We start from the raw sequence: 25,954 nt of genomic DNA on the forward strand, positions 1-25,954 counted from the left end.
TGTGTGTGTGTGTGTGTGTGTGTGTGTGTGTGTGTGTGTGTGTGTGTGTTGGGGATTGTGGGAGGGGATTAAGATTGGCAAATAACTGACTTTTTGGAACAATTATTGCTGGTATGCTGCATGGTGACAGTCGGTCAAAGAGATCATATTTTGTAATAATTCTGAGACAAGAAAGATTAGATATTAGACAAGCGCAAAGACAAGGACAGTAACTGTTGCATAAAATAACAGCAGCAGAGTCCAACCATCCCCAGTCAGTAAAGGCAGTAGACAAATAACAAAGAGAGTTCCTAAAATCATTTTCCAATCGTTTTGTTCTGAACAGACACACCATTTTTTTTGTTACGTTTTATTGTTCTTACCAGCAAAATAAAGTTCGGAACCAGTTCGAACTACCAAAAAAGTACAGGTTTATATTGTTCCTTTTTCCTTTTTCAACCTGTGAAATCAACAGTTTTTTCCATTTAGCTCATTAAATGACTTCACCAATCAGTGTGGATAGAGCAGCTTGCTAGGGAGCAGGCAAGCTAGGTGTTTGAGAGATTAAAAAAAACAGTTGCATTGGACCATCAATATGGGCTGAAGTCACCCACAGCAGATCTCAATGGAAAAGGTGCATAAAGATGGAGGAACTAAGGTATTACTTTTTCATTTGAGCACAATCCACAGACTTTTTAAACTACGGCGCACAACATGGTTCAATGTCCCTATAAATCAACACAATCTAGTTTTTTGTTTTTTCAAACTGTCACTGTCTTAGAATTGGGATCATGTACACTGTGCTAATGCCATTACATAAAAAGAGTAACAGAGAGCAATGTACAATACGCCGACCTTTACAAATGAGGTAAGTACATGGGGGACGCCACATTTTTTCAAGACTATGTGGCCCTCTAGTAGTTATCATGAAGTGGAATCCTGTGATTTTAGCAGACTAATGGCAATTTATCTATTTGACAATCATTCCTTACAACTGAAATAAAGTATTGCATAGTTTACCATGGAAACTCTAATATGGCAATAGCCTACCCTACACATTTTATGAATGGAAAAGTCATGGTGTAGGATATGTTTTTTGTTTCCCATTTATGTAATCCGTTAATGATTTTACTTGTCTTAATGAAATGCCCATTTAACATTTTTAACTAAATCGTAATTTATTTTTAATCAAATGATCTAAAAAAAATAGTTATTCAAAGTTTCACAAATGATATTAGAATTGTTTTATTTAACCCTTTCAAAAACAAAACAACATTCTACAAACAGCATACAACTTGGCATGATTGTGCGTGATTGTCTATGCATGACGAGCTGTTCGTTGTTAGGCAAGTAGTGAAGAGTAACATTTACAATGTTGTGAGGATAGCGGAGATGATTTATTTATCTGTAGAAGAACGTGATAACAATCAATGGAGAACCTTTATACTTACTTACAGGCTAAAGCAAGTAGACCAGTAGGCCTACAGTGGCATATTGTACGTTATTGAAGCAAATACAATGGGAGAACAAGTATTTGATACACTGCCGATTTTGCAGGTATTCCAACTTACAAAGCATGTAGAGGTCTGTAATTTTTATCACAGGTACAATTCAACTGTGAGAGACGGAATCTAAAACAAAAATCCAGAAAATCACATTTTTAAGTAATTAATTAGCATTTTATTGCATGACATAAGTATTTGATACATCAGAAAAACAGAACTTAATATTTGGTACAGAAACCTTTGTTTGCAATTACAGAGATCCTACGTTTCCTGTAGTCTTGACAAGGTTTGCACACACTGCAGCAGGGATTTTGGCCCACTCCTCCATACAGACCTTCTCCAGATCCTTCAGGTTTTTGTGACTCTACTTTGTCTCTATACTGACGCTTAGCTTGTTTGATTGCCTTGCGGAGGGAATAGCTACACTGTTTGTATTCGGTCATGTTTCCGGTCACCTTGCCCTGGTTAAAAGCAGTGGTTCGTGCTTTCAGTTTCACGCGAATGCTGCCATCAATCCACGGTTTCTGGTTTGGGAATGTTTTAATCGTTGCTATGGGAACAACATCATCAATGCACTTCGCTCACCGAATCAGCGTATTCGTCAATGTTGTTGTTGGAAGCAATGCGGAACATATCCCAGTCCACATGATCAAAGCAGTCTTGAAATTTGAAATCAGATTGGTCGGACCAGCGTTGAACAGACCTGAGCGCGGGAGCTTCTTGTTTTAGTTTCTGTCTGTAGGCAGGGAGCAACAAAATGGAGTCGTGGTCAGCTTTTCCGAAAGGATGGCGGGGGAGGGCCTTATATGCGTCGCGGAAGTTAGAATAGCAATGATCCAAGGTTTTACCAGCCCTGGTTGCACAATCGATATGCTGATACAATTTAAGGAGTCTTGTTTTCAGATTAGCCTTGTTAAAATCCCCAGCTACAATGAATGCAGCCTCAGGATATGTGGTTTCCAGTTTGCAGAGTCAAATAAAGTTTGTTCAGGGCCATCGATGTGTCTGCTTGGGGGGAATATATACAGCTGTGAATACAATCGAAGAGAATTCTCTTGGCAGATAATGCGGTCGACCTTTGATTCTGAGGAATTCTAAGTCAGGTGAACAGAAGGACTTGAGTTCCTGTATGTTGTTGTGATCACACCACGTCTCGTTAATCATAAGGCATACGCCCCCGCCCCTCTTCTTACCGGAAAGAGGTTTGTTTCTTTCGGCGCGATGCGTGAAGAAACGAGCTGGCTGCACCGATTCCGTTAGCATCTCTTGATTGAGCCATGTTTCCGTGAAGAAAAGAACGTTACAGTCTCTGATGTCTCTCTGGAATGCTATCCTTGCTCGGATTTCATCAACCTTGTTGTCAAGAGACTGGACATTGGCAAGTAGTATGCTAGGGAGTGGCGCGCGATGTGCCCGTCTCTGGAGCCTGACCAGAAGACCGCTTCGTTTCCCTCTTTTACGACATCGTTGTTTTAGGTCGCAGGCTGGGATCCATTCCGTTGTCCTGGGTGGAAGGCAGAACACAGGACCCGCTTCGCGAAAGTCATATTCCTGGTCGTACTGATGGTGAGTTGACGTTGCTTTTATATTCAGTAGTTCTTTCCGACTGCATGTAATGAAACCTAAGATTACCTGAGGTTCCAATGTAAGAAATAACACGTAAAAAAACAAAATACTGCATAGTTTCCTAGGAACGCGAAGTGAGGCGGCCATCTCTGTCGGCGCCGGAAACTGCTCCCCATCATTGCACACACCTGCTCCCCATTATTGCTCACAACTGTTCCCCATCATTACACACACCTGCTCCCCATCATTACACACACCTGCTCCCCATCATTACACACTCCCGTTCCCCATCATTACACACACCTGCTCCACATCATTACACACACCTGCTCCCCATTATTACACATACCTGTCCCCATTATTACACACACCTGTCCCCCATCATTACACACACCTGTTCCCCATCATTACACACACCTGCTCCCCATCATTACACAAACCTGCTCCCCATCATTACACACATCATCACCTTCATTACCTTCCTTTTATTTAGCCCTCAGGAGCCTCAGTTATCAGACAGTATGGGTTTGCTTTCATGTTCAGTATGCGTCTCCTGTTTTGTTCATTTGCCTTTCATCATTGTTATTAAACTCTCCTTCTGCACATGCTTCCTGACTCCCTGCGTATTCATGACGCTCACATAGCAATAGAAAAACTGCCAATGCACTAACACATTTTGAAATTGCACCATAGTAAGTTGACACACCAACTAGGTGTTTTTTCTTTTTGCGGGGGAGGGCCTACAAAAGGGGCTGTCAATTGCACATTCATGATATAAAGTATGTGTAACGGCTGTTGGTTGAAGAAGGTGAGGACCAAGGTGCAACGTGGTGCGCGTTCATCATTATTTAATAGAACAGAACACTGAATGACAAAACAACAAAGAGAACAACCGAAACAGTTCTGTCTGGTGCAAACACAAAAACAGAAAGCAACTACCCACAACACCCATGTGGGCAAGAGCTACCTAAGTATGGTTCTCAATCAGAGACAACGACAGACAGCTGAGAACCATACCCGGCCAAAAACAAAGAATTATAAAAACATAGAAAAAAGAACATAGAATGCCCACCCTAGTCACACCCTGGCCTAACCAAAATAGAGAATAAAAAGCCTCTTTATGGCCAGGGCGTGACAGTATGTCTGGAAATATTCACCCATCACGGCTCAGGTTAAGACCCAGATGCAGACACAAGAGGTGGATTGTACAAGTGTGAGAGTTTATTACTGTACAAGGGGCAGGCAAAAGGTAAGTCAAGGCAGGCAAAGAGTCGTAATCTAAATCAGAGTCAGACAGGTACAGGATGGGATCAAGGTCAGGACAGGCAGAAAGGTCAGAACTGGGAAGACTAAGAAAAAACAAAAACTAGAGCACAGGGAACACACTGGTAAGCAGTGGCAGTTCTAGGTTGTATGGCTCCCTGGGCGAACTCCCCCTTCAGCTCTCCCCCCCTCCCGATCATGGAGTTGAATGTATCCAGACATACTCTATATTGTGGAGTTGCATGTATCCAGACATACTCTATATCATGGAGTTGCATGTATCCAGACATACTCTATATCGTGGAGTTGCATGTATCCAGACATACTCTATATCGTGGAGTTGAATGTATCCAGACATACTCTATGTCATGGAGTTGAATGTATCCAGACATACTCTATATCGTGGAGTTGAATGTATCCAGACATACTCTATATCGTGGAGTTGCATGTATCCAGACATACTCTATATCGTGGAGTTGCATGTATCCAGACATACTCTATATTGTGGAGTTGCATGTATCCAGACATACTCTGTATCATGGAGTTGAAAGTATCCAGACATAGTATGAAAGGTGTTCTCTTGTGCTAATGTATTTACTTTTCTACTTCATGTCTCACATTGTGTTTCATAAGACAATCTGTGGCCAATAAGTGACCAGAACCCCACTCACATTATTCCATCCAGTTATTCAACTCGTTTGACATTTGGACTCAGAGTACCGTGAGTTAGCAATACTTTGGGACAGTTCTGACAAAGGAACAAAGTAATGATCAAATTATATTAACAGGAATTGGGAGAAACGGAGGGGGGTCGTCTAGACCTTTGAACTGAGAGAGTGAGCCAGATGACAGGGTGAAAGACGTACAGCTATACTGTAGATATTCAAGTATTATTAGTCATTCTCTGGAAGTAGTATGTTCCTTCGCTATCCATGCATACAGTATGTACTGTCTATAAGTAAGAAACGTTGCTTGTCGAGTTACAGATATCTACCACAGTGGCATTTGGTTTGGAGGAATCTGCTCTGCTCCAATAAGAAACAGCATGAGTTGTCAGAATGAATGACTCTCTACTTGTAAGGTGCCACCAGACAATTCCAGACCAATTTAGCCTGGGTTATGCAGAGACACACTGAACAAGAGTTCCCAATGTATTGTTCTAGCCTTAGGTAATTATGGAGTAAGAGATACAAGTTTTACTAAGCTAACATATGAAATTGTATTAATATGGTAAATTAGCTATGTGACCCCTTTAGGTATCAAAAAAATATAGCAAAACATTTATTGAAAATTTGAATTTGAGTTTACTGCTATTAGCCCACAGAAACAAATTGAATAACAGATTAATTCATGGAAAAACAGGTAGTCCAAAACTTAATCAAAAGTTTGTTTTAATTGTGTCTGTCCTATATCTGAGAAATAACATAGATCAGGATATTATAATTTTTTTTTTATACCCCTATTTAACACTAAACTATACTTCCATTCATTTTAAACTAGTACCGAGCTACCTTCAGACTAGTTTTAGAGCGTCCTAGAGCAACATGTACGTGTTGGTGAGAGTCTCACCATTCGTTTTTCATATTAGTTTGTAGGCCAAACCATTTGGATGCTACAGAGGTTTTCGTGAGAAGACCGATTTTCAGGATGTCTCATGGTCTGACAAACATCAATGTAACTCCACAGATGCGGGAGGCATTGCTGGATGCAGTGGACTGGACCGCAGCCCATGCAAAAAAAAATGATATCTCTAGCTTAAACAGATGGATTTTGATTGGGATTCTTTTTATTGTGCTAATTACTTTTCTGCGGGGGGTGCAGACATCGACTCTAGTTGTTATGCTGTTAAAACAGCCTATAATTCAGCGAGGGACAGTTTGACCTTGTAGGTTTCAATGCTCTGTGTTTGTACAGGTGGTGCGAATAGTCATCTACACCTTTAAGAAGGCTAAACTCTTCGCAAATTTCCTGGGAACGTCAACGTGACAACTGTTTATAAAGTACTTTTTAGTTGTACATATGGTACATTTGTTTTGTAATCAACTGTTGAAACAAGGCATGCAGATGTGTAATGGAGAAGACTGTCTGGAGTAACTGGTGACTCATTTCGTCCCCATGTTGTTTAATGCTTTACAGATCTCTGGCAGAAATACTGGCAACAGCTTGGATCCTATAGTCAGAGAGACTGCAATGTGTGTCGGTGTTGAGTTGCCACACAGTGTGGGAACGTGAGGTAAGCCGGTGTATGTGTATCAAATCAAATCAAATGTTATTGGTCACATACATGTGTTTAGCAGATGTTATTGCGGGTGTAGCGAAATGCTTGTGTTTCTAGCTCCAACAGTGCAGTAATATCTAACAAGTAATATCTAACAATTTCACAACAATACACTCAATACACACAAATCTAAGTAAAGGAATGGAATTATGAATATATAAATATTTGGACGAGCAATGTCAGCGCAGCTTAGACTAAGATGCAGTAGAATAGAATAGAATACAGTACGTATATATATATATATATATATATATATATATATATATATATATATATATATACATATGAGATGGGTAATGCAAAATATGTCAACATCATTAAAGTGACTAGTGTTCCATTATTAAAGTGGCCAGTGATTTCAAGTCTATGTATGTAGGGCAGCAGCCACTATCATGCTAGTGATTGTTATTTAACATTGTTGTGTCTGTGACTATAATAAAATGTGAAGACTGTTATTTTATCAAATCAATTCTCTATGTGTAATTATTATTATGATATTAAATTAATCATGTAAACATTAATTAACTAGGAAGTCGGGGCACCACGGGAAAACGTTTATAGAGTCTCTATTTCCCTATCGACTCTTCAGATATTTTCATATCTTATCAATTAGTCTTCTATTAATGTATCACTATAACCTCATCAGCCTCATTTCTGAATGTCGCAAACCCTTTGATATCTGTACGAACCATAGTCTCCATAATGACTCAACGATATACAAATTGGCTTAACTATTTTGTTACTAACTAACTAACCAAATTACAGAAATACATAAACAAACAATATAGTCATTGGTTACTAACACAATGCATTGATAAGTCCCTAGTGGACTAAACCGGTAAGATGACTTGGTAGACAATAAAAAGGGGTGGGGACAGGAAAAGAGTGGGAAAGACCAAATGGATTCCCTACACACAGTTGATAATTATATTCATTGAAATGCTAATCCTTTGCACCTAAATGGCCGCTCATTCGAAAATAACTGCAATGTATATATTTACACCCGGTTGTCGTTGTTGTCTTCTCCAGTTGGAATCGCCGCTCCGTCCGCTGGAGTGTCAGTTCATCAGAGAGTCTCTGGTGAACTTCCTCAGAAGTCACAATGTATTTCGTGGTTGTAGCTTTCTCAGCGGCTCTGTTGTGATGGATACGTCAGGCATACAGATGGTCACAGAATAGATGCTTCTGCGGTTCTCGGTATTCTCGTACTAAATGAATGTAATTTCCAGCTGCAGAATAGTAATTCTACGTCTATGATTTGCTCTTATTCTGCAGTGATCGATAGTCCCTCTACTAGAGAGAGAAACCTGATCCTTCAGATCGTCACAGGAGAGTTATGACAACAGCTCCCAGCTTTGATGCACCTGTACTGACCTCGCCTTCTGGATGATAGCGGGGTGAACAGGCACTGGTGAACAGGCACTGCCGGCTCAGGTGGTTGTTGTCCCTGATTATCTTTTTGACCTTCCTGTGACATCGGGTGCTTTAGGTGTCCTGGAAGGCAGGTAGTTTGCTCCTAGAGATGTGTTGGGCGGACCGCACCACCCTCTGGAGAGCCCTGCGGTTGCGGGCGGTGCAGTTGCCGTACCAGGCGGTGATACAGGCCGACAGGATGCTCTCAATTGTGCATCTGTAAATGTTTGTGAGGGTTTTAAGTGCCAATTCAAACAGCTTCGATTTCAACGCCCCTCAAAAAGACAACCAAAAGTTAGTTGAATTTCCAATGTTTTATCGCTATGCTTCTAACCATTTAAAAGCACAGTAACTTTTAAAGGGGAATACGATGTCAGATATTTTGTTTATTTATTCAGATTGCAGTTGAGATTACATTAAAAATACATGGTGCAATTGATCAAAGCTGTTCAAGACTCTGAGCAGATTATTACAGCAATGTGAAGATCTCCACTGATCTGTGATGACCTATGCATGCTATCTTGAACATGCACACTTTATATGATTACACAAGAAGAAATGTATAGTTACAGTAACCTCAAAATGTGGCCATGGATATGTTACTCATTTTAAGGTTAAATGTTATATTCGTTTGTAAGATTTGGTTGACAACGCAACCAAATTTCAACATTTAACGGAGATGTGTCTACTACTTGGATAATTACATCTGAGCCACTGGCTTAATCCCATAATTTAACTCTGATTTTTGGTTGAGTTGGCGACGTGATTCAAACATGCAGTATAATTTGTGATCTTGTCCTAAATTAAAAGGCAATGCATTGTATTTCAAAAGTCATATTTAATTGTGTCTCCATCTCAACCAAAAATCAAAGTTAAAGAATAGGACTACATCAACTGAGACTTTAAATTAATTTTAAATTAAGAAAAATCTCCTTCAAATGTTTATGTTTGGTTGCGTTCACAACCAAACACAATTCAAAATCATCAGAGAGGAAGAGAGAGGCCCAATTCAGCAGAAAATCTGTCTCCCTCCAGCAGGTGGTGTTTCTTCCGTTGTCTCGCCCACCAAGCAAGGAGTGTTAATAAATATTATAAAAATAGTCTCGGCCTGTCGTATTGTCTATTTTTAGTTGAGTTCTGTGTTGAATTGAAACAATAGCTGTTGATGACTTTGCAAATCTTATATAGGCCTATATGGCATCATTGAACATACAGGTACACTACCAGTCAAACGTTTGAAGGATTTCTCTTCATTGTTACTATTTTCTACAGTGTAGAAATAATAGTGATAATGATAAGAGTGTGCAAAGCTGTCATCAAGGCAAAGGGTGGCTACTTTGAAGAATCTCAAATGTAAAATATATTTTGATTTGTTTAACACTTTTTTGGTTACGACATGATTCCATATGTGTTATTTCATAGCTTTGATGTCTTCACTATTATTCTATAATGTAGAAAATACTACAAATAAAGAAAAACCCTTGAATGAGTAGATGTTCTAAAACTTTTGACCAGTAGTGTATATGAGTGATAAAGAAAGGTCACATTTAATTTGGTCTTTTAAACCTACCCTTTGGAATGACTTTGATAGCCACAGTGAATCTATTTTATTTTTAAGTGGAGATTGCTCAACAATCCTTCTCATAATAGCAAATTGGTAATAGTCAGTGACAAATATCATAGCTAAGCAGGGCTTGGTTAAAACCCTTGATGCAAGGGCCTCCTGACTGGCACAGCAGTCTAAGGCATCAGCTTGAGGCATCACTACAGACCTGAGTTCGATCCCAGGCTGTGTCACAGCTGGCCATGACCAGGAGTCCCATGAGGCGGCGCACAATTGGCCCAGTGTCATCCGGGTTTGGGGAGGATTTGGCCGGCCTGGATTTCCTTGTCGCAATTGCGCTCTAGCGACTCCTTGTGGTGGGCTGTGCACCTGCAAGCTGACATGGTTGCCAGCAGGATGGTGTTTCCTCTGACAGGGGTGGGCAATTCCAGTCCTCAAGGGCCTGATTGGTGTCACAGTTTTGCTCCAGCCCGAACTAACACACCTGACTCCAATAATCACCTATTCATGATCTTCAGTTTAGAATGCAATTTGATTAATCAGCTGTGTTTGCTAGGGATGGAGAAAAAGTGCGACCCCAATCAGGCCCACGAGGACTGTAGTTGCCCACCCCCGTGAGTCTGACACATTGGTGCGAGCAGTGTGTCAAGTAGCAGTGCTGCTTGGCAGAGTCGTGTTTCGGAGGTCGCATGGCTCTCGACCTTCGCCTCTCCAGAGTCCGTAGGTGAGTTGCAGCGATGGGACAAAACTGTAACTACCAATTGGATATCACGTAAAAGCACCAAAAAATACCTGGATGTGAGACCAGAGGGTAGCACTAAATCATTATTTTTCCCAGCAAGAGCTGCTGCACAGCCTATATATTTTTCCTGATAGTGGATGTAACGTTGAAGATCCGACGTTGTTTTAAAGGTACAAATTCAACATATTTTATTAAAGGTTAATCTATGTCAAAATTTGGTTACCATGATGACATAACCCTATGGTTTAAATTTCCACTCAAAACAACAGTTTTTTGTTGACTTTTTTTGGATGACTTGTCACAATACGTTGAGAAATTACATTGAAACAACGTTGATTCAATCAGTTTGTGCCCAGTGGGAGGTGGCAACTATACTGTTTCATAATTTCAGTTCGGGGACATGTGTCTTCAATTCTAAGATGCAACATCTCTAGAATGCCCATGCTGATAGTGGAATGTTTGTGCGTGGTGAAGAAAAGACAAAAGGCCTTAGTGTCTAGTATACTTTAATGTGTTTGTATAACTAGACTAGAACATCCTGAAAAGATGGGGTAGGAGGATGAGGCTTTGTTGGCCACAGTTGGCATTATTGACAGCCGTAAGGTGAAACAAACAGAGAGCTGGGGTTTCAGAAAGGGTGGCAAGGCCATAATGTGGGTTCCAACATCAAAACACTGACATGCTTCCTCCAACTGTGGAGCAGCTGTGTTATCCCACCCCTCCGCTGCTCTGCTTCACTGGTTCCCAGGCTAGCCCTCAGAGGCCTTCAAATAGACTACATGGATACGTTATTTTCTTCAGGTAAAGACGAAACATACGCAAGTTGACAAACATAAAGCTGTTTAGCATTGTTTTTTCTACACAATTAAAAAGTAAAAAGACTAGATCCACAGGTGGCTGGTTGCAGCTTCATTGGGGAGGACACGCTCGTAGTAACGGCTGGAACGGAATAGTATCAAACACATTGTTTCCATGTTGTTGATACCATTCCTGTCACTCCATTCCTGTCACTCCATTCCAGTCACTCCATTCCAGTCACTCCCTTCCAGTCATTATTTTGAGCCGTCCTCCCCTCAGCAACCCTTCTGTGGGAGATTCAGACAACATACTGATGCAGTGTCCCCTCAGAGGGTTAGGCACCATACATCACAGGAGGTTGCTGGCACCTTAATTGGGGAGAACGGGCTTGTTTTAATGTCTGGGCAGAATATCTGGAATGGTATCAACTACATCAAACACATGGTTTCCATATGTTTGAAGCCATTCCATCCAGTCTGTTGCGGCCATTATTATGAGACGTTCTACCCTCACCAGTCAACACTGCCATACATATAAGGTAGATGGGATGTAGAGGGGCAAACCCATCCATGTCATTTTATGGACAGAAAAGAGCAGACACTCTGAGCTGTCTGATCAGGGCCAGTGTCTATTGTCCGCTAAGAGGGGCAAACACAGCGCGGTCATGGCAGTACCCTAAGAGAATGATTGTTCTCATCATGGACTAGAGTCTATGCTTTGAGAATGCATGCATGATACTGACAGCATTCAAGCTAAGAGAAAAAACACACAGCTCAACCTACTCTTGCATTTCAGACCACAGGAACTCATTCAGAATGGATCCAAGCCTACATACATTTTGATAAACTCCAGAATGCACAACCAAACACAAAACCCACCACACAACTCATGTCTTCGCCTCAACAGCAGTTTAGATTGTAACTACCTGCACGGTCTGATTAGTGACGGAACAGCGAACACCCGTAAATACACCTCTCTATTTTTACAAAACAGAAGGCATTGCTTCATTTATTGTTATTCTGGTCTCAAGACCTGTCACAATAAGGTTTGAGCCGTGTGAATAGCCAGAACTCTGTGTATGAGACAAATTAGACAGGCATCAATCATTACAGTCATTCAAGTGCTTTGAGAAATTATTTGCCATTCTCCTCAGACGTATCTAATGGTGCTTCTCTCCTAACAGCAGTAGCATGGGGTAAGTGGTGGGGATGGGATTGGACGGACAGCTTATTTGAGTTTCTCATCGGGGGCAGGGATCTTTTCCAGGCTGGGCTCCATGCCCCAGATCTCTCGGGCGTACTGGGCAATGGTGCGGTCACTGGAGAATTTACCACAGCCCGCAATGTTATGGATCACCATCTTGGTCCATTCCTTGGGATTCTGTTAGTAGAAAGAGACGGAGGGACAGACAGGAGGGAAGGAAAGATTGTTGAGATCACACTGCATAAAGTGAAATCTAAGCAAGCCTAAATATCTAATATTGAGTGATAATTCACTTACATTGAGTGTGCTTTTCTTGTTTTTTCTTAGCAACCTAAAAAAGGCTTAATACGAGTAATTTATCTTATTTCAAGATATTTTACCTTTATCGTCTTATTAAGATAAAATATCTTGAAAAAATGTCTTGAAATAAGAAAAATAAAAAAAGATATTCAGGCTTGCTTAGATTTCACTTTTTGCAGTGCACTATTTGAGAAGGTATGGACAGATACCTTAACCAGGTGACCTAGGACCTATGCTGTTTAGCCATAACACTGACCTTGTACAGTTGGTTGACCTTGTCCTGGCATTTGATGTAGGCTTCGTAGTCAGCAAACACCTTGAACCTGTGCATAAAACATTAGATAAGAATAAATACAAGAACATATATTTGAGGTGCATCTGCACACATAAAGCCTTCCCTTTTGATTGGTGGGGTATAAAACATATATATTTATACAGTACCAATCAAAAGGTTGGACACACCTACTCATGCAAGGGTTTTTCTTTATTTCTGCATTGTAGAATAATAGTGCAGACATCAAAACTATGAAATAGCACATGAAATCATCTATTTTCTATCTTGTTATGTTAAATACAACAACTTGCCTATCAAGCTAGACAATTTCTCCTCAACTCATAAATCTTGAAAAAAGTCCCCTCTCTACCCTTCTGCCACTGGCGCAGTGAGTTGCTGTGCTCATCCTCGTTGCCTGTGCGAGCTACCTACCGCCACCTAGTAGTGAATTTTAAAAATACCACCAGTAGGTTACTTTGGGGTTGCTAGCATGTGTTCTATCTCACAGTCAGGGCCAGGGAAGGGGTAACTGCAGGTAGACTGTTTGTCAGAGTAGAAAAAATCTAATAAGTAAGGACTAGTGTGCTTGTTATGACAGCATAGCCTAGTTAACTAGCTAATTCATCTGGCCTGTATTACTGATGATCAGCTAGTATAGCCCACTCCAACAGGGGCAAAGACGCTTAACTCCCTTTCATCTGTGGTTCTAGCTTGCTACTTCTACAATGTGTGATGAGTGAGTGTGCCCTTTAAAAAAAAAATTTGAGCACCTACCCCACCAAAGGTCATTGCATGGCCCTCTGTGTGAGTGTGAGCGAGTGTGAGTGAGCGTGTGTGTTGATGTGATCACCTGTCGTGGTGCATCAGCAGGTCCACAAGTTCCTTGAAGAGGTCAGGCTGCTTGGGACTGAAGAAGCCGCCAGCAATCTGGTCCATGGCCTGCTTCAGCTCGGGAATACGGTTGTAGTACTCAGAGGCATGGTATCTGTGCAAGACAAAGGCAGTGTTTATATCTCGCTTTTCAGAAGGACGCAATCTCCAGTTTGGTTTTGTCTCTCTATTATCTTAAACAGAAAAACATGTGTTATCATAAACGTTGAGATACAAGGGAGACCTGGCCAGTCAGTATGTCTGCCCTGTCACTTGTCTATCTCCCTCTGACCTCACTGTCAACTCTGTATCCTGACTGGCACGGCCTCTGTAACCTGACTGGCACGGCCTCTGTATCCTGACTGGCACGGCCTCTGTATCCTGACTGGCACGGCCTCTGTATCCTGACTGGCACAGCCTCTGTATCCTGACTGGCACAGTCTCTGTATCCTGACTGGCACGGCCTCTGTATCCTGACTGGCACAGCCTCTGTATCCTGACTGGCACAGCCTCTGTATCCTGACTGGCACGACCTCTGTATCCTGACTGGCACGGCCTTTGTATCCTGACTGGCACAGCCTCTGTATCCTGACTGGCACGGCCTCTGTATCCTGACTGGCACGGCCTCTGTATCCTGACTGGCACGGCCTCTGTATCCTGACTGGCACGGCCTCTTGTATCCTGACTGGCACAGCCTCTGTAACCCCCTACTCCGTTTACAGCACTCCCATTCCTGTGGATCAATTTCTCCTTACTTCCCTGTCCCTTACCCAGTGTCCTCTCTGCCTTCCGATCCCCATGCTCACCCTTTGCCGGCGTCCATTGCGTCCACATCCTCCACTCTCATACCGAAGATGAAGAGGTTTTCCTCTCCGGCCTCCTCGGCCATCTCCACGTTGGCTCCATCCATGGTGCCGATGGTCAGAGCACCATTCAGCATGAACTTCATGTTACCAGTGCCAGAGGCCTCGGTGCCAGCTGTAGAGATCTGCTCAGACAGGTCGGCAGAGGGGATGGCTGGGAGGAGACAAGGAGGGTGAGCAAAACTATAAGCATAGGGATGCAGTACAAGAAGAGTGTACGTTACAACAACAGATACCCATGGAGTTACAGGTTAGTCAGTCACCTTTCTCAGCCAGGGTGACTCTGTAGTTCTCCAGGAAGATGACTTTGAGGCGGTCGCCGACAACAGGGTCGTGGTTGACAACCTCACCGATAGCTGTGATGAGACGGATGATCATCTTGGCTGTGTGGTAGCCTGGTGCAGCCTGGGAGAAAAGCAGGGGGGAGAGGGCGTTGCATAATAACAGTGAGTTGTGGATGAGAGGTATTGTTCTATATGTACTTCCTGTAACTACACGCTGGTGGCTGTGAAGGCTGAGGGGCACCAAACATACCTTTCCTCCGACCATGATGGTTCTTGGGGTCCAGTGCTTGTTGGGCTCCTTCTTGATACCTGATAAAGAGACAGAAGGGTATATAGTGAGTGAGTGAGTGAGTGAGTGAGTGAGTGAGTGAGTGAGTGAGTGCCAAAGTAGTACTAACGGTTGTAGTAGGTGATCATGTGCAGACAGTTGAGCAGCTGTCTCTTGTACTCGTGGATTCTTTTGACTTGGAAGTCAAACATGGACTGGGGGTTGATCTTGACCTTGTAGTGCTCCTCCAGGTGCACAGCGAACTTCAGCTTGTTCTCCTACATAAGGGGGGATATGATGAGGGCGTGGAGTTAACATAGACTATACAGTAGGCTGTTACAGTATCTTAGTAAACACCAGAGGTGACAACTTAGTGAGACTCACCTGCTTGACTTTGGCGATGTCACGGATGAAAGCATCATCATTAATGAACTTCAACAGTCGCTTAAGCTGGTCAAGGTCACGGATAAACTCCTCTCCAATTTTCTGACCAACGGGATGACATGAGAAATGTTAAGTGTGCAAGTATCCGCTTACTGATACTATCATCAAGAACAGAAACATCTATCTAACTACACTGATATTATAAATGATTCTATTAATATAAGGATGTATGTGTATTTCTTCATATAGACAAATGGCTACATCCAGTGAAAATCTCTCACTCCATTCTAAATGCTAACTATTTTGCAACAACCCCGCACCTCTGCGATGACCTCCGCCAAGCCGGGGTTGCACATAACCAGCCAGCGACGGGGGGTGATCCCATTGGTCTTGTTCTGAAACTTGTGTGGGTCCAACTCATAGAAGTCCTTGAACCTGCACATGGTAGCACAAACAATATCAAACTAGGTCACTTTAGGTCTTCAAACAAATCCAATCAAAAATGTGCACCCATCACCAATGTTATCATAATGTGTATGTGTTGCGTTTGTGCCGTTGAAATATGATGATTTAAATGTATTTGTGTTTGTGTAGGACACGTACAGAGTGGCGATGAGGATCTCAGAGTGGATGCGGGCCACGCCGTTGACAGCATGGGAACCAACGATACACAGATGAGCCATGTTGACTTTCTTGCATCCTCCCTCCTCAATCAGGGACATGCGGCGCATACGGTCGTGGTCTCCAGGGAACTTAGAGGCAACGTACTGGAGGGACAGGTGAAACAAAGGTTTAGGTTTCCACAAGGTGGACATTAATATTCTGTAACAAAGTTGGATTTCAATAAAGTTAGCCTATAATAATACATTGTGGTACAATAGTTTCAGTTAGATAAAGCTTAAGGAACACTGGTCTGTAATCAACACTTTCTGTATGGTAGGCTACCATTACTTTTTGTGCCATCGGTCTCACGTACCTCCATGAAGCGACGGTTGATCTCGAAGATGATCTCCAGGTGACGGGGCAACAGGTGATGGAACAGGTCAATGGGCCAGCGCTCCAGGGCCTCAGGCAGCACAGTGTGGTTTGTGTAGGCACATGTACGGACACACACGTCCCAGGCCTGGACACACACAGGGACAGAGGTAAGATAATACCCTTTATATACCTCATGGTTCATTTGACCCTCTCTAGACAGAAGTAGGATACATTAATGGTAGTCTTAGTAGTCCTAGCTTTACATTTGTTCTAAATCGTTATCTGTAGTGTGTTGCCAAGCCTACACATTCTACCATGCTGGTATTGTTTGCCCCCTGCTGGTATCATTATGAATTTAAGTATGTGTGTGTTGTAGTGGGGACAGTAACATTAGTCATCAATTTTTCTCATGTTTTATTTGTATGTCTAGCTCATATAATATCATTTTAAAGTATGCATTAAGGTGTCTGTAATAGAATACATGTGGCAAAAACACATGTAGACATTAATACATACATTTATATAGCTTTTAAAATATTTGTTTACAATGGTGAGGGAGTGCCAAGATGGAGGCAAGGTGGCTTCAACACAGCACCCCCAATCAGTTATCTAGTGTATATATATAAATCATTCCAGCTCCTCGTTAACCAGGACCCTCATCAGCTTCCACTCACCTTGTCCCAACCCAGCTTCTCCTCATCAACCAGGACCCTCATCAGCTCAGGAATAGCCATGGCAGGGTGAGTGTCATTCAGCTGGATGGCAACCTGGATGTGAAAGACATCGAGTACATTGTTATTCTTTTTATTATATCAACCATTCAAACCAGAACAAGTCATCAATACAACTATACTTAAGCCAGTGACATGGAGACAGTTGCAGTCACATATATTGGCACCCTTGCACTTTACAATGGAGCAAAATGTTCAGTCTTCTCTTTTCAAAACAGGTTGAACGGTTATTTTTATTCTGCAGGCACCTGTAACTTACCACAGGTGAGATAAATGACACAATTGCCAAATGAATTGGAATTTTGAATAATTTACTCCAGGCCATTTTTGGACTAGAAAAATATCAATAATTTTTGGGGTCCGGTGTCATTGCAAATCAAACAAATACGTTGTAAATGAAACAACAATTTCAACTTATTTTAAAAGAAAGAGAGCGAATCGTGCCACAAGGGTACCACAACTGTAAGTGACATAAAAACATATCAGTATAGGTTTGAATAACCAATAGGGGGTTCTCACTTTGTTTGGTAGCTCGGCAAAGTCTGTGCGGACGACCTCTCTGGAGCCAAACTTAGAGGCCTTGAAACGACGGACGACGTCCTGCAGAGTGGCGGCCACCACAAAGTACTCCTGCTTCAGACGCAGCTCCTTGCCCTCAAAGAACTGGGGAGAAAGACATGTAGTGGTGAATCCACACTGACCTGCACATCTGTCTGTCGCCATCTTGAATTCAACACAATTCACTTGTTTTCAAATTCCAGCCAATACCAGTCATTTTTTGAGGGGGAAGAAATACAGAATATAGATCAGACATGTTATAATATGTTCTATATCTAAAATATAATATCTACAGTATATTCGTAAAGTATTTGGACCCCTTGACTTTTTACATTACATTTTTTACATTAAAGCCTTATTATAACAGTGATGAAATGTTTTTTCCCCCTTTTCAATATACCCATCAATACCCCATAATGACAAATCTGTTTTTTATTTTTAATAAATGTGTAGCATTTTCTAAAAACCTGTTTTCACTTTGTCATTATGTGGTATACATGTTTTTAATCTATTTTAGAATAAGGTTGTAACATAACAAAATGTGGAAAAGGGAAGGGGTCTGAATACTTTCTGAATGCACTGTACAGCATATACAGTATATAATCGCTGCACATGGATATTAGAGAGAAATCTATCCTTACATTATCGTTGGGGTACAGCACGCGGGAAATGTTCTCACACAAGTTTCTGTCCAACACAGCCTGAATGTAGCCACCAACGTTGACTGTTGAGAAAGGGGAAAAACACACCCTAAGGATAATGGTTCCCGGTGGCCAATTATGTCATGCTACATGAGTAGCCATGTTAGCCATTTTCAGATTTGACAAAATAAGCATATGAAATGGTGGAAAGCAGCCAGTCAAGGTGAAAACAATTAGCCAAGCAAAGTGTCGACTTACAGTCTTTCAGGTTGAAGTCACATGGGGCCTTAGCAGACCACAGTCTCATGGTGTTGACAATGTTGTTCCTGTAGCCGGGAATAGGGGTGTCATATGGCAGAGCCAACACTACCTGTCAAAACAATTACAAGAGACTGAAGTTAAAGAAACCTGCTAACAGAATCCATATTCATTGATGGTCCATTGGTGGCATCCAGTTGCCGTAGCAACACCTTGTTTTTCTCCCCCTTCTCACACACACACACACACACACACACACACACACACACACACACACACACACACACACACACACACACACACACACACACACACACACACACACACACACACACACACACACACACACACACACACACGTCTCCCTCCTATGCTCAATCACACTCTGTCCTTTATTCACCTGAGTGTCAACCCATTTCACACCATCTGGGGTGTGCTCGGTCCTGCCATAGAACTTGACGGGGCGCATGTACTCAGGGCGGGCCTTCTCCCAGGGGTTTCCGTAACGCAACCAATCATCGGCCTCCTCAACCTGTCAATCATTGGGTTATACAACAAATATAATATGTTCCTACTTGCACTGGCTTTGCTGATAACTACTTTATTAAGGGAAAGTGTATTTGCTACGACTATGATATGTGGTTGTCTCAACTAGCGGTCTTAAGATGAATGACCTAACTGTAAGTTGCTCTGGATCTGCTAAATGACAAAAATTGAAATGTAATACAGTCTGTCGGGCAACGTTGTTTCACAGTACTCCCCTTATGGTCTGAACATGATGGGGAAACCAAAGAAAAAGTTAAAAAGCATAGGAGTGTATGTAGGTTACCTGCCAGCCATTGACAATCTTCTGGTTGAAGATGCCAAACTCATAGCGGATACCATAGCCATAGGCAGCAAGGCCTAGAGAAGCCATTGAGTCCAGGAAGCATGCTGATGACCAGGGAAGGCTTAGGTTAGGGTTACACTGGCTAAATGACCTTATCATGTTTATTATCATGTTATATCGTTATTTTAATGTTTTGATCATTCTAGTATAATTCATACAATTGTCTAAGCCACACGAATGTCGCACTCTCTCTGTGAGAGGAAGTAGCTAGGCAACTGACCGGCAAGACGGCCAAGACCACCATTTCCCAGGCCAGCATCCTCTTCCATGTCCTCCAGCTCCTCCATGTCCAGACCCAGCTACGGAACAAAGGGGTTCAGGTCAAGTCAGGTTCAAATTACAGCTCTGCGGCCATGACATTCAGTAAGAACAGGGGTAGATATTTTGACAAATAAATCAAAATGAATGAGGGTAGAAAATGTAGTTATGTTACAGAAGGTGCAGTCAGTTTGACTGCCGTGGTGAGCCACAGCAATGAAAAAGCTGTGACTGTGAGCAACGCTCACCTGGTATATGGCCTCATCACAAGCGTTCTCCAGGGCCAGGTTCACCATAGTGTTCTGCAGGGTGCGACCCATATAAAACTCCAGGGAGATGTAGTACACACGCTGAGGACGAGATGATGGGGATAGAGTGAGAGAGAGATGAGAGTGGGATACCGTAGCAGAGCTAATATCCAGAGGAGAGACAATATTAAGAGTACGGCCATCTTATTAAGTCTTTAACCCAATGAGTCAGAGTCTGCTGTTTTAATAAGTGCATTGAATTATTTTAAGGACTGTTGAACACTTGGTGAACGACTGCGTGGAAATCTGACACCTGAGCCTTACAGTAGTTTAGCCTTTGACCTTTCACATGTTGTTCTCTTGGTTTTTGGATAGGGAGGTCTGGAACACTCTCTGGCAGAGAGAGTAGAGGGGCGAGAGGGGACGGAGGGCAGAGAGGAGGGGGCGGAGGACAGAGAGGAGGGGGAGGGCAGAGAGGAGGGGGCGGAGGGCAGAGAGGAGGGGGAGGAGGGCAGAGAGGAGGGGGCGGAGGGCAGAGAGGAGGGGGAGGAGGGCAGAGAGGAGGGGGCGGGCAGAGAGGAGGGGGAGGAGGGCAGAGAGGAGGGGGAGGGCAGAGAGGAGGGGGCAAAGGACAGAGAAGAGAGGTGATAGGTGCTACGGGAGACAGATTGCTGTTGGTGTTACATAACATTGGCATTTTGGCTCATGCAAAAATAGCTTCAGCTGGGGTTGTTGTAAAGGTTAGTCTATGTGTGATACTCATGAATAGTGAAAGAGATGTCTGAAAACATACTGTAGCTGTACCAGGGAGGTATCAAGTATGTAGAGGGCTAGTGTATCAAGTATGTTGAGGGCTGTGTATCAAGTCTAATAAATTACTTAATGTTGCACTCTGGGGGTACAGTGTACGAGTGAACCCTCCAAAAGAGGTGTAAATGTGCAGCTAAATGTGTACTAAACAAATATGAACATCTATCACAAAATTGGTATGTTGGGTCAAGGCATCTCTTAAATATTATATTCTAACCACTGGGGGTGCTCTTGAGCCAAAGAGGGCCCCTTAAATGGTCAAAAATATTATCCAGAAATGAACTCACTCCACAGGGGAGACTTTAAGGACACTGCTGACCTGCAAAATAACCATCTAAAACTGTCCCTGACCCTAACCCTGACCCTGATCCTGACCCTTACCCTTACCCTTACCCTGTCCCTGACCCTGACGCACGGAAGGCGCCGGATTTGATTTGATTTGATTTGATAACCCTGACCCTTACCCTTACCCTAACCCTAACCCTGACACTTACCCTAACCCTGACCCTGACCCTGACCCATACCCTCACCCTAACCCTGACCCTTACCCTAACCCTGATCCTTACTCTAACCCTGACCCTTACCCTAACCCTGATCCTTACTCTAACCCTGACCCTTACCCTCACCATGACCCTAACCCTGACCCTTACCCTGACCCTTACAGTAACCTAATTTGAGCCAATTCTGAGATTTAAATATAGGTTTGCAGGTCAGGACTGTCCGTCTAGATATTTCCATTGCGCAGTACAGTACGCAGCATACCTCCCCCATACCCAGAAAATGTTTTTTTAAATCCTAAAACTAAAGAGTGTGTGGTTTCATTAGATTATTAATATATTATGATATCATATGTGTAAATGAACCAGTCAATACTCAATTAAACATGTGAATTAAAATGCACTCGTTGATGTTTCAATCATTCAGTCCCTTTCACTCCAATATTGATATCTGATTTAGTTTTTTTCTGTGTCAAGAAGATCTCTTTAGATCCTGTTCATATTTACTGACTAGGTTTCACTGTCTGTAAGGATGTTTCATGAATGTAGTTATGGAAGAGGCTGATTCACAACTACACAGAAGGCTCAGTCTGATAAAACTAATTAACTACACAGAAGGCTCAGTCTGATAAAACTAATGAACTAGATCGAAGGCTCAGTCTGATAAAACTAATGAACTAGATCGAAGGCTCAGTCTGATAAAACTAATGAACTAGATCGAAGGCTCAGTCTGATAAAACTAATGAACTAGATCGAAGGCTCAGTCTGATAAAACTAATGAACTAGATCGAAGGCTCAGTCTGATAAAACTAATTAACTAGATCGAAGGCTCAGTCTGATAAAAACAAATCAATGAGTGTATGGAAACAAAGTGTTCCCCTGCTCCTTTACACTCGTTGATGTCAATTGGCACCTCTGCTACTCCTACAGCTGTAGCTATATCGGCTCTAGGATGAACTGGGTGAACTACATGTACGGGGGGAGACGGTCACAGAGAGGTTTAGTATTACAGCACAACATCGGCAGATCCTCACGGCTGAGGAGCACTAGTGAATTGGAAATGTCATGGTGATACCGCTTGCATTAATGCAGCAATGCAACAGTTGGCAAAGAGAAGTAACCCAGGGACAGAGACCCTCTGTGGACAGCGGCATGTTGCTGGGGAATGACTAGTAAAATACCCTTACAGTAGTGAATTATACAACCAGGCTTCAAATGTGTCATTTCACTCTGTGTTAAAAGTATACAGTATGCGTGATAAGAGTATACAGTATGTGTGATAAGAGTATACAGTATGTGTGATAGGTGAGATATTAAATTGCCTTGAAGCTCTTATGATCTTGTGCTCCGTTGGTAGAGCATGGCACTTGCAATACCAGGGTTGTGGGTTCAATTCCCATGTTGGATCAGTATGAAAAGAAAGTTTAAAAACTCTAAGTAGCTCTGGGTAAAATAATCTGACAACTACAATGTAAAAATATGATATTTTCAAACCATATGTCCTAAATTGCCTATTATCCTGCCCATAACACTGGCCACTGGAACGATGGGATTATCACCTGAGGTCGGAGGCACACAATAATAAATGAATTAGTGAAATATTGGGTGGTATGACCAAGACCACTAGAATACAATATTACTATGTTATTTACTGTTCTCACAGTATGCCCATATATTTCCCATATACTTATTTTAATCGTTTTTTAACATGGAATGCTCTTCATGATAAATTACTGATGTTGTCTATTTTTCATTGCTAGATGTTACTGTGAAACTAAAGGGGAAATTTGACATCCCATTCTATTCCATTTGTTTCTGTCTTTGTTTATATTAGTTTCTATCATATTAGTTTATATCATATTAGTTTCTATCATATTAGTTTCTATCATATTAGTTTATATTATACTAGTTTATGCTATATTCGTTTATATTATATTAGTTGATATTCCATTTTATTTGTTCTATTCTATTGTGTGGATTTTAGGAGGCTACAGATGATATGAGCATTTGAACATTGGAACTTACTTTGGGATCTTTCTCATAGTAGTACTGCTGGGTTCTGATCCACCTGCCCACCAAGTGGTCGCGCACGGTGTTGGCGAGAGCAAAGTAGTAATCCCGTTTGTTTGCCACATTTCTGTCCTTGACCAGTGTAAAATGGAGATGCCTGTTGAAAGCGACCTTCAGTTCTGCGACATTTTCCACACCAGCAAGACCTCTCACGGAGATCTGCTTCCTTTTATCGTGGTCTGAAAATGGTTTTGACATGATGCTCTACCCCTGGCTTCCTTGTTCCAATACAACTTCAGGTGCACGTCCAGCCAGTTCAGATACGACTACAGAAGCACCCACATGGATGGGTCATGATCACCTATTTATAAGAGTGGTCATGAATATTAAGAAGAAGGCGGAGCATACTCAAAAGGAAAAGCCAATTGCTACTTAGTCCCCATGATTACATAGGAATATTTTCAAATATTTAGATTAAGGCCTATTTCACATCTTGCAGTCTAGAAACTAAATGAATCTGAATTGAATTGTCATGAAAAAAACTACTTTGAATAATAGGCATCGAATAAATTTCATAAATGGCAAAACAGATAGTAAAAAAAATAAAGGTTTAGAAGTGACTATGGATTTAGGCCTGTCTGAGAGATAAGTGTTTAGAAGTGTCTATAGATTTAGGCCTGTCTGAGAGATAAGTGTTTAGAAGTGTCTATGGATTTAGGCCTATCTGAGAGATAAGTGTTTAGAAGTGTCTATGGATTTAGGCCTATCTGAGAGATAAGTGTTTATAAGTGTCTATGGATTTAGGCCTATCTGAGAGATAAGTGTTTAGAGGTGTCTATGGATTTAGGCCTGTCTGAGAGATAAGTGTTTAGAAGTGTCTATGGATTTAGGCCTATCTGAGAGATAAGTGTTTAGAAGTGTCTATGGATTTAGGCCTATCTGAGAGATAAGTGTTTAGAAGTGTCTATGGATTTAGGCCTATCTGAGAGATAAGTGTTTAGAAGTGTCTATGGATTTAGGCCTATCTGAGAGATAAGTGTTTAGAAGTGTCTATGGATTTAGGCCTATCTGAGAGATAAGTGTTTAGAAGTGTCCATGGATTTAGGCCTGTCTGAGAGATAAGTGTTTAGAAGTGTCTATGGATTTAGGCCTATCTGAGAGATAAGTGTTTAGAAGTGTCTATGGATTTAGGCCTATCTGAGAGATAAGTGTTTATAAGTGTCTATGGATTTAGGCCTATCTGAGAGATAAGTGTTTATAAGTGTCTATGGATTTAGGCCTATCTGAGAGATAAGTGTTTAGAAGTGTCTATGGATTTAGGCCTATCTGAGAGATAAGTGTTTATAAGTGTCTATGGATTTAGGCCTATCTGAGAGATAAGTGTTTAGAAGTGTCTATGGATTTAGGCCTATCTGAGAGATAAGTGTTTATAAGTGTCTATGGATTTAGGCCTATCTGAGAGATAAGTGTTTATAAGTGTCTATGGATTTAGGCCTATCTGAGAGATAAGTGTTTAGAAGTGTCTATGGATTTAGGCCTATCTGAGAGATAAGTGTTTAGAAGTGTCTATGGATTTCGGCCTATCTGAGAGATAAGAAAGCTCTGATTTTTATTTTAAATTGACTCATATTTAACACCTTTTTTTGGCACCAAAGTACTTCCATACTTTTTAAACTTGTACCTGGCTAGCTTAAGACGAGTCTTGTGTGCATCCTAGAGCAAAACAACCGACATGTACGTGTTCCTAAGAGTCTCACCTTTCAATGGTAAGTACTACTGTACATGTTAGTGTGTGGCCCAAACTGTTCGGACGGTACAGACAGATGAGCTGGCGGATTGGCGGCACCGACTTCAGACGAGTCCCATGACGCTTGTGGGTGTTGTAGAGCAAAAATCTGTTCAGACACTACAGACGTTCTTATGAGAAGGCAGATTTTGGGAATGTCTCCTGGTCTGACAAACACAGCTGAAGCTCTGCCACCTTCTACCAGAAGCGGAAGGCCGACATCGGCGTATGCAGCAGATTGAGGTGTATTTTAATGGAGTAAAATAATGTTGAGATTACCCCGGGGGCGCGGACATCGACTCTGGTGTGACCAGTGTTCTACTGGTATAAAATGTGCATTAGGAATGATCCTGTGAATTTGTTCTACTAGTATGTGACCAGACATCTATGTTTATTTCTCTCTACAACCACAGAGTTTCTAAACCCAGAGGCGAAACATCACCAGACTTCCGGAAACACTTGCGAAACAGGCAAAGTTTTTAATGTCACGTGCACAAGTACAGTGAAATGCCTTTCTTGCAAGCTCTAAACCCAACAATGCAGTAATCAATAACAACGTAATACTAAATATAACAAGTTAGAACAAAAACACACGAGATATAAAAATAAGAAATAAGAAGAACACGATGAAGTAAGTCAGCATACTATATACACGGTCAGTTCCAGTACCATATTTACAATGTGCAGGAATATAAGGGTAAGGTGACTAGGCAACACAATATAAGACAAACAGAGT

At 41.8% G+C, this 25,954-nt stretch overlaps 1 protein-coding gene and 1 long non-coding RNA gene across 2 annotated transcripts; one reads left to right on the forward strand and one right to left on the reverse strand.

Annotated features, from left to right (window-relative positions):
- Positions 1 to 29: 29 nt before the first annotated feature.
- On the forward strand, positions 30 to 8,051 carry LOC110510121. The gene is made up of 3 exons (XR_002471530.2): positions 30 to 637; positions 6,450 to 6,546; positions 7,867 to 8,051. It is a non-coding gene; the product is annotated as an uncharacterized LOC110510121 (long non-coding RNA).
- Positions 8,052 to 10,799: 2,748 nt separating this feature from the next.
- pygma (phosphorylase, glycogen, muscle A) lies at positions 10,800 to 23,790 on the reverse strand. Its single transcript, XM_036967490.1, has 20 exons — positions 23,448 to 23,790; positions 20,116 to 20,217; positions 19,830 to 19,908; positions 19,550 to 19,653; positions 19,121 to 19,252; positions 18,721 to 18,832; positions 18,463 to 18,545; positions 17,783 to 17,926; positions 17,207 to 17,299; positions 16,531 to 16,677; positions 16,158 to 16,321; positions 15,875 to 15,989; positions 15,555 to 15,656; positions 15,301 to 15,448; positions 15,153 to 15,211; positions 14,882 to 15,023; positions 14,562 to 14,772; positions 13,736 to 13,870; positions 12,868 to 12,934; positions 10,800 to 12,488 (listed from the first exon to the last, which is right to left on the reverse strand). The coding sequence occupies exons 1-20, from the start codon at positions 23,688 to 23,690 to the stop codon at positions 12,336 to 12,338; spliced, it is 2,535 nt and encodes an 844-aa protein (XP_036823385.1). The 5' UTR covers positions 23,691 to 23,790; the 3' UTR covers positions 10,800 to 12,335.
- Positions 23,791 to 25,954: the final 2,164 nt, after the last annotated feature.

This window comes from Oncorhynchus mykiss, chromosome Y (assembly GCF_013265735.2).
Source record: "Oncorhynchus mykiss isolate Arlee chromosome Y, USDA_OmykA_1.1, whole genome shotgun sequence".
NCBI classification, from domain to species: domain Eukaryota; kingdom Metazoa; phylum Chordata; class Actinopteri; order Salmoniformes; family Salmonidae; genus Oncorhynchus; species Oncorhynchus mykiss.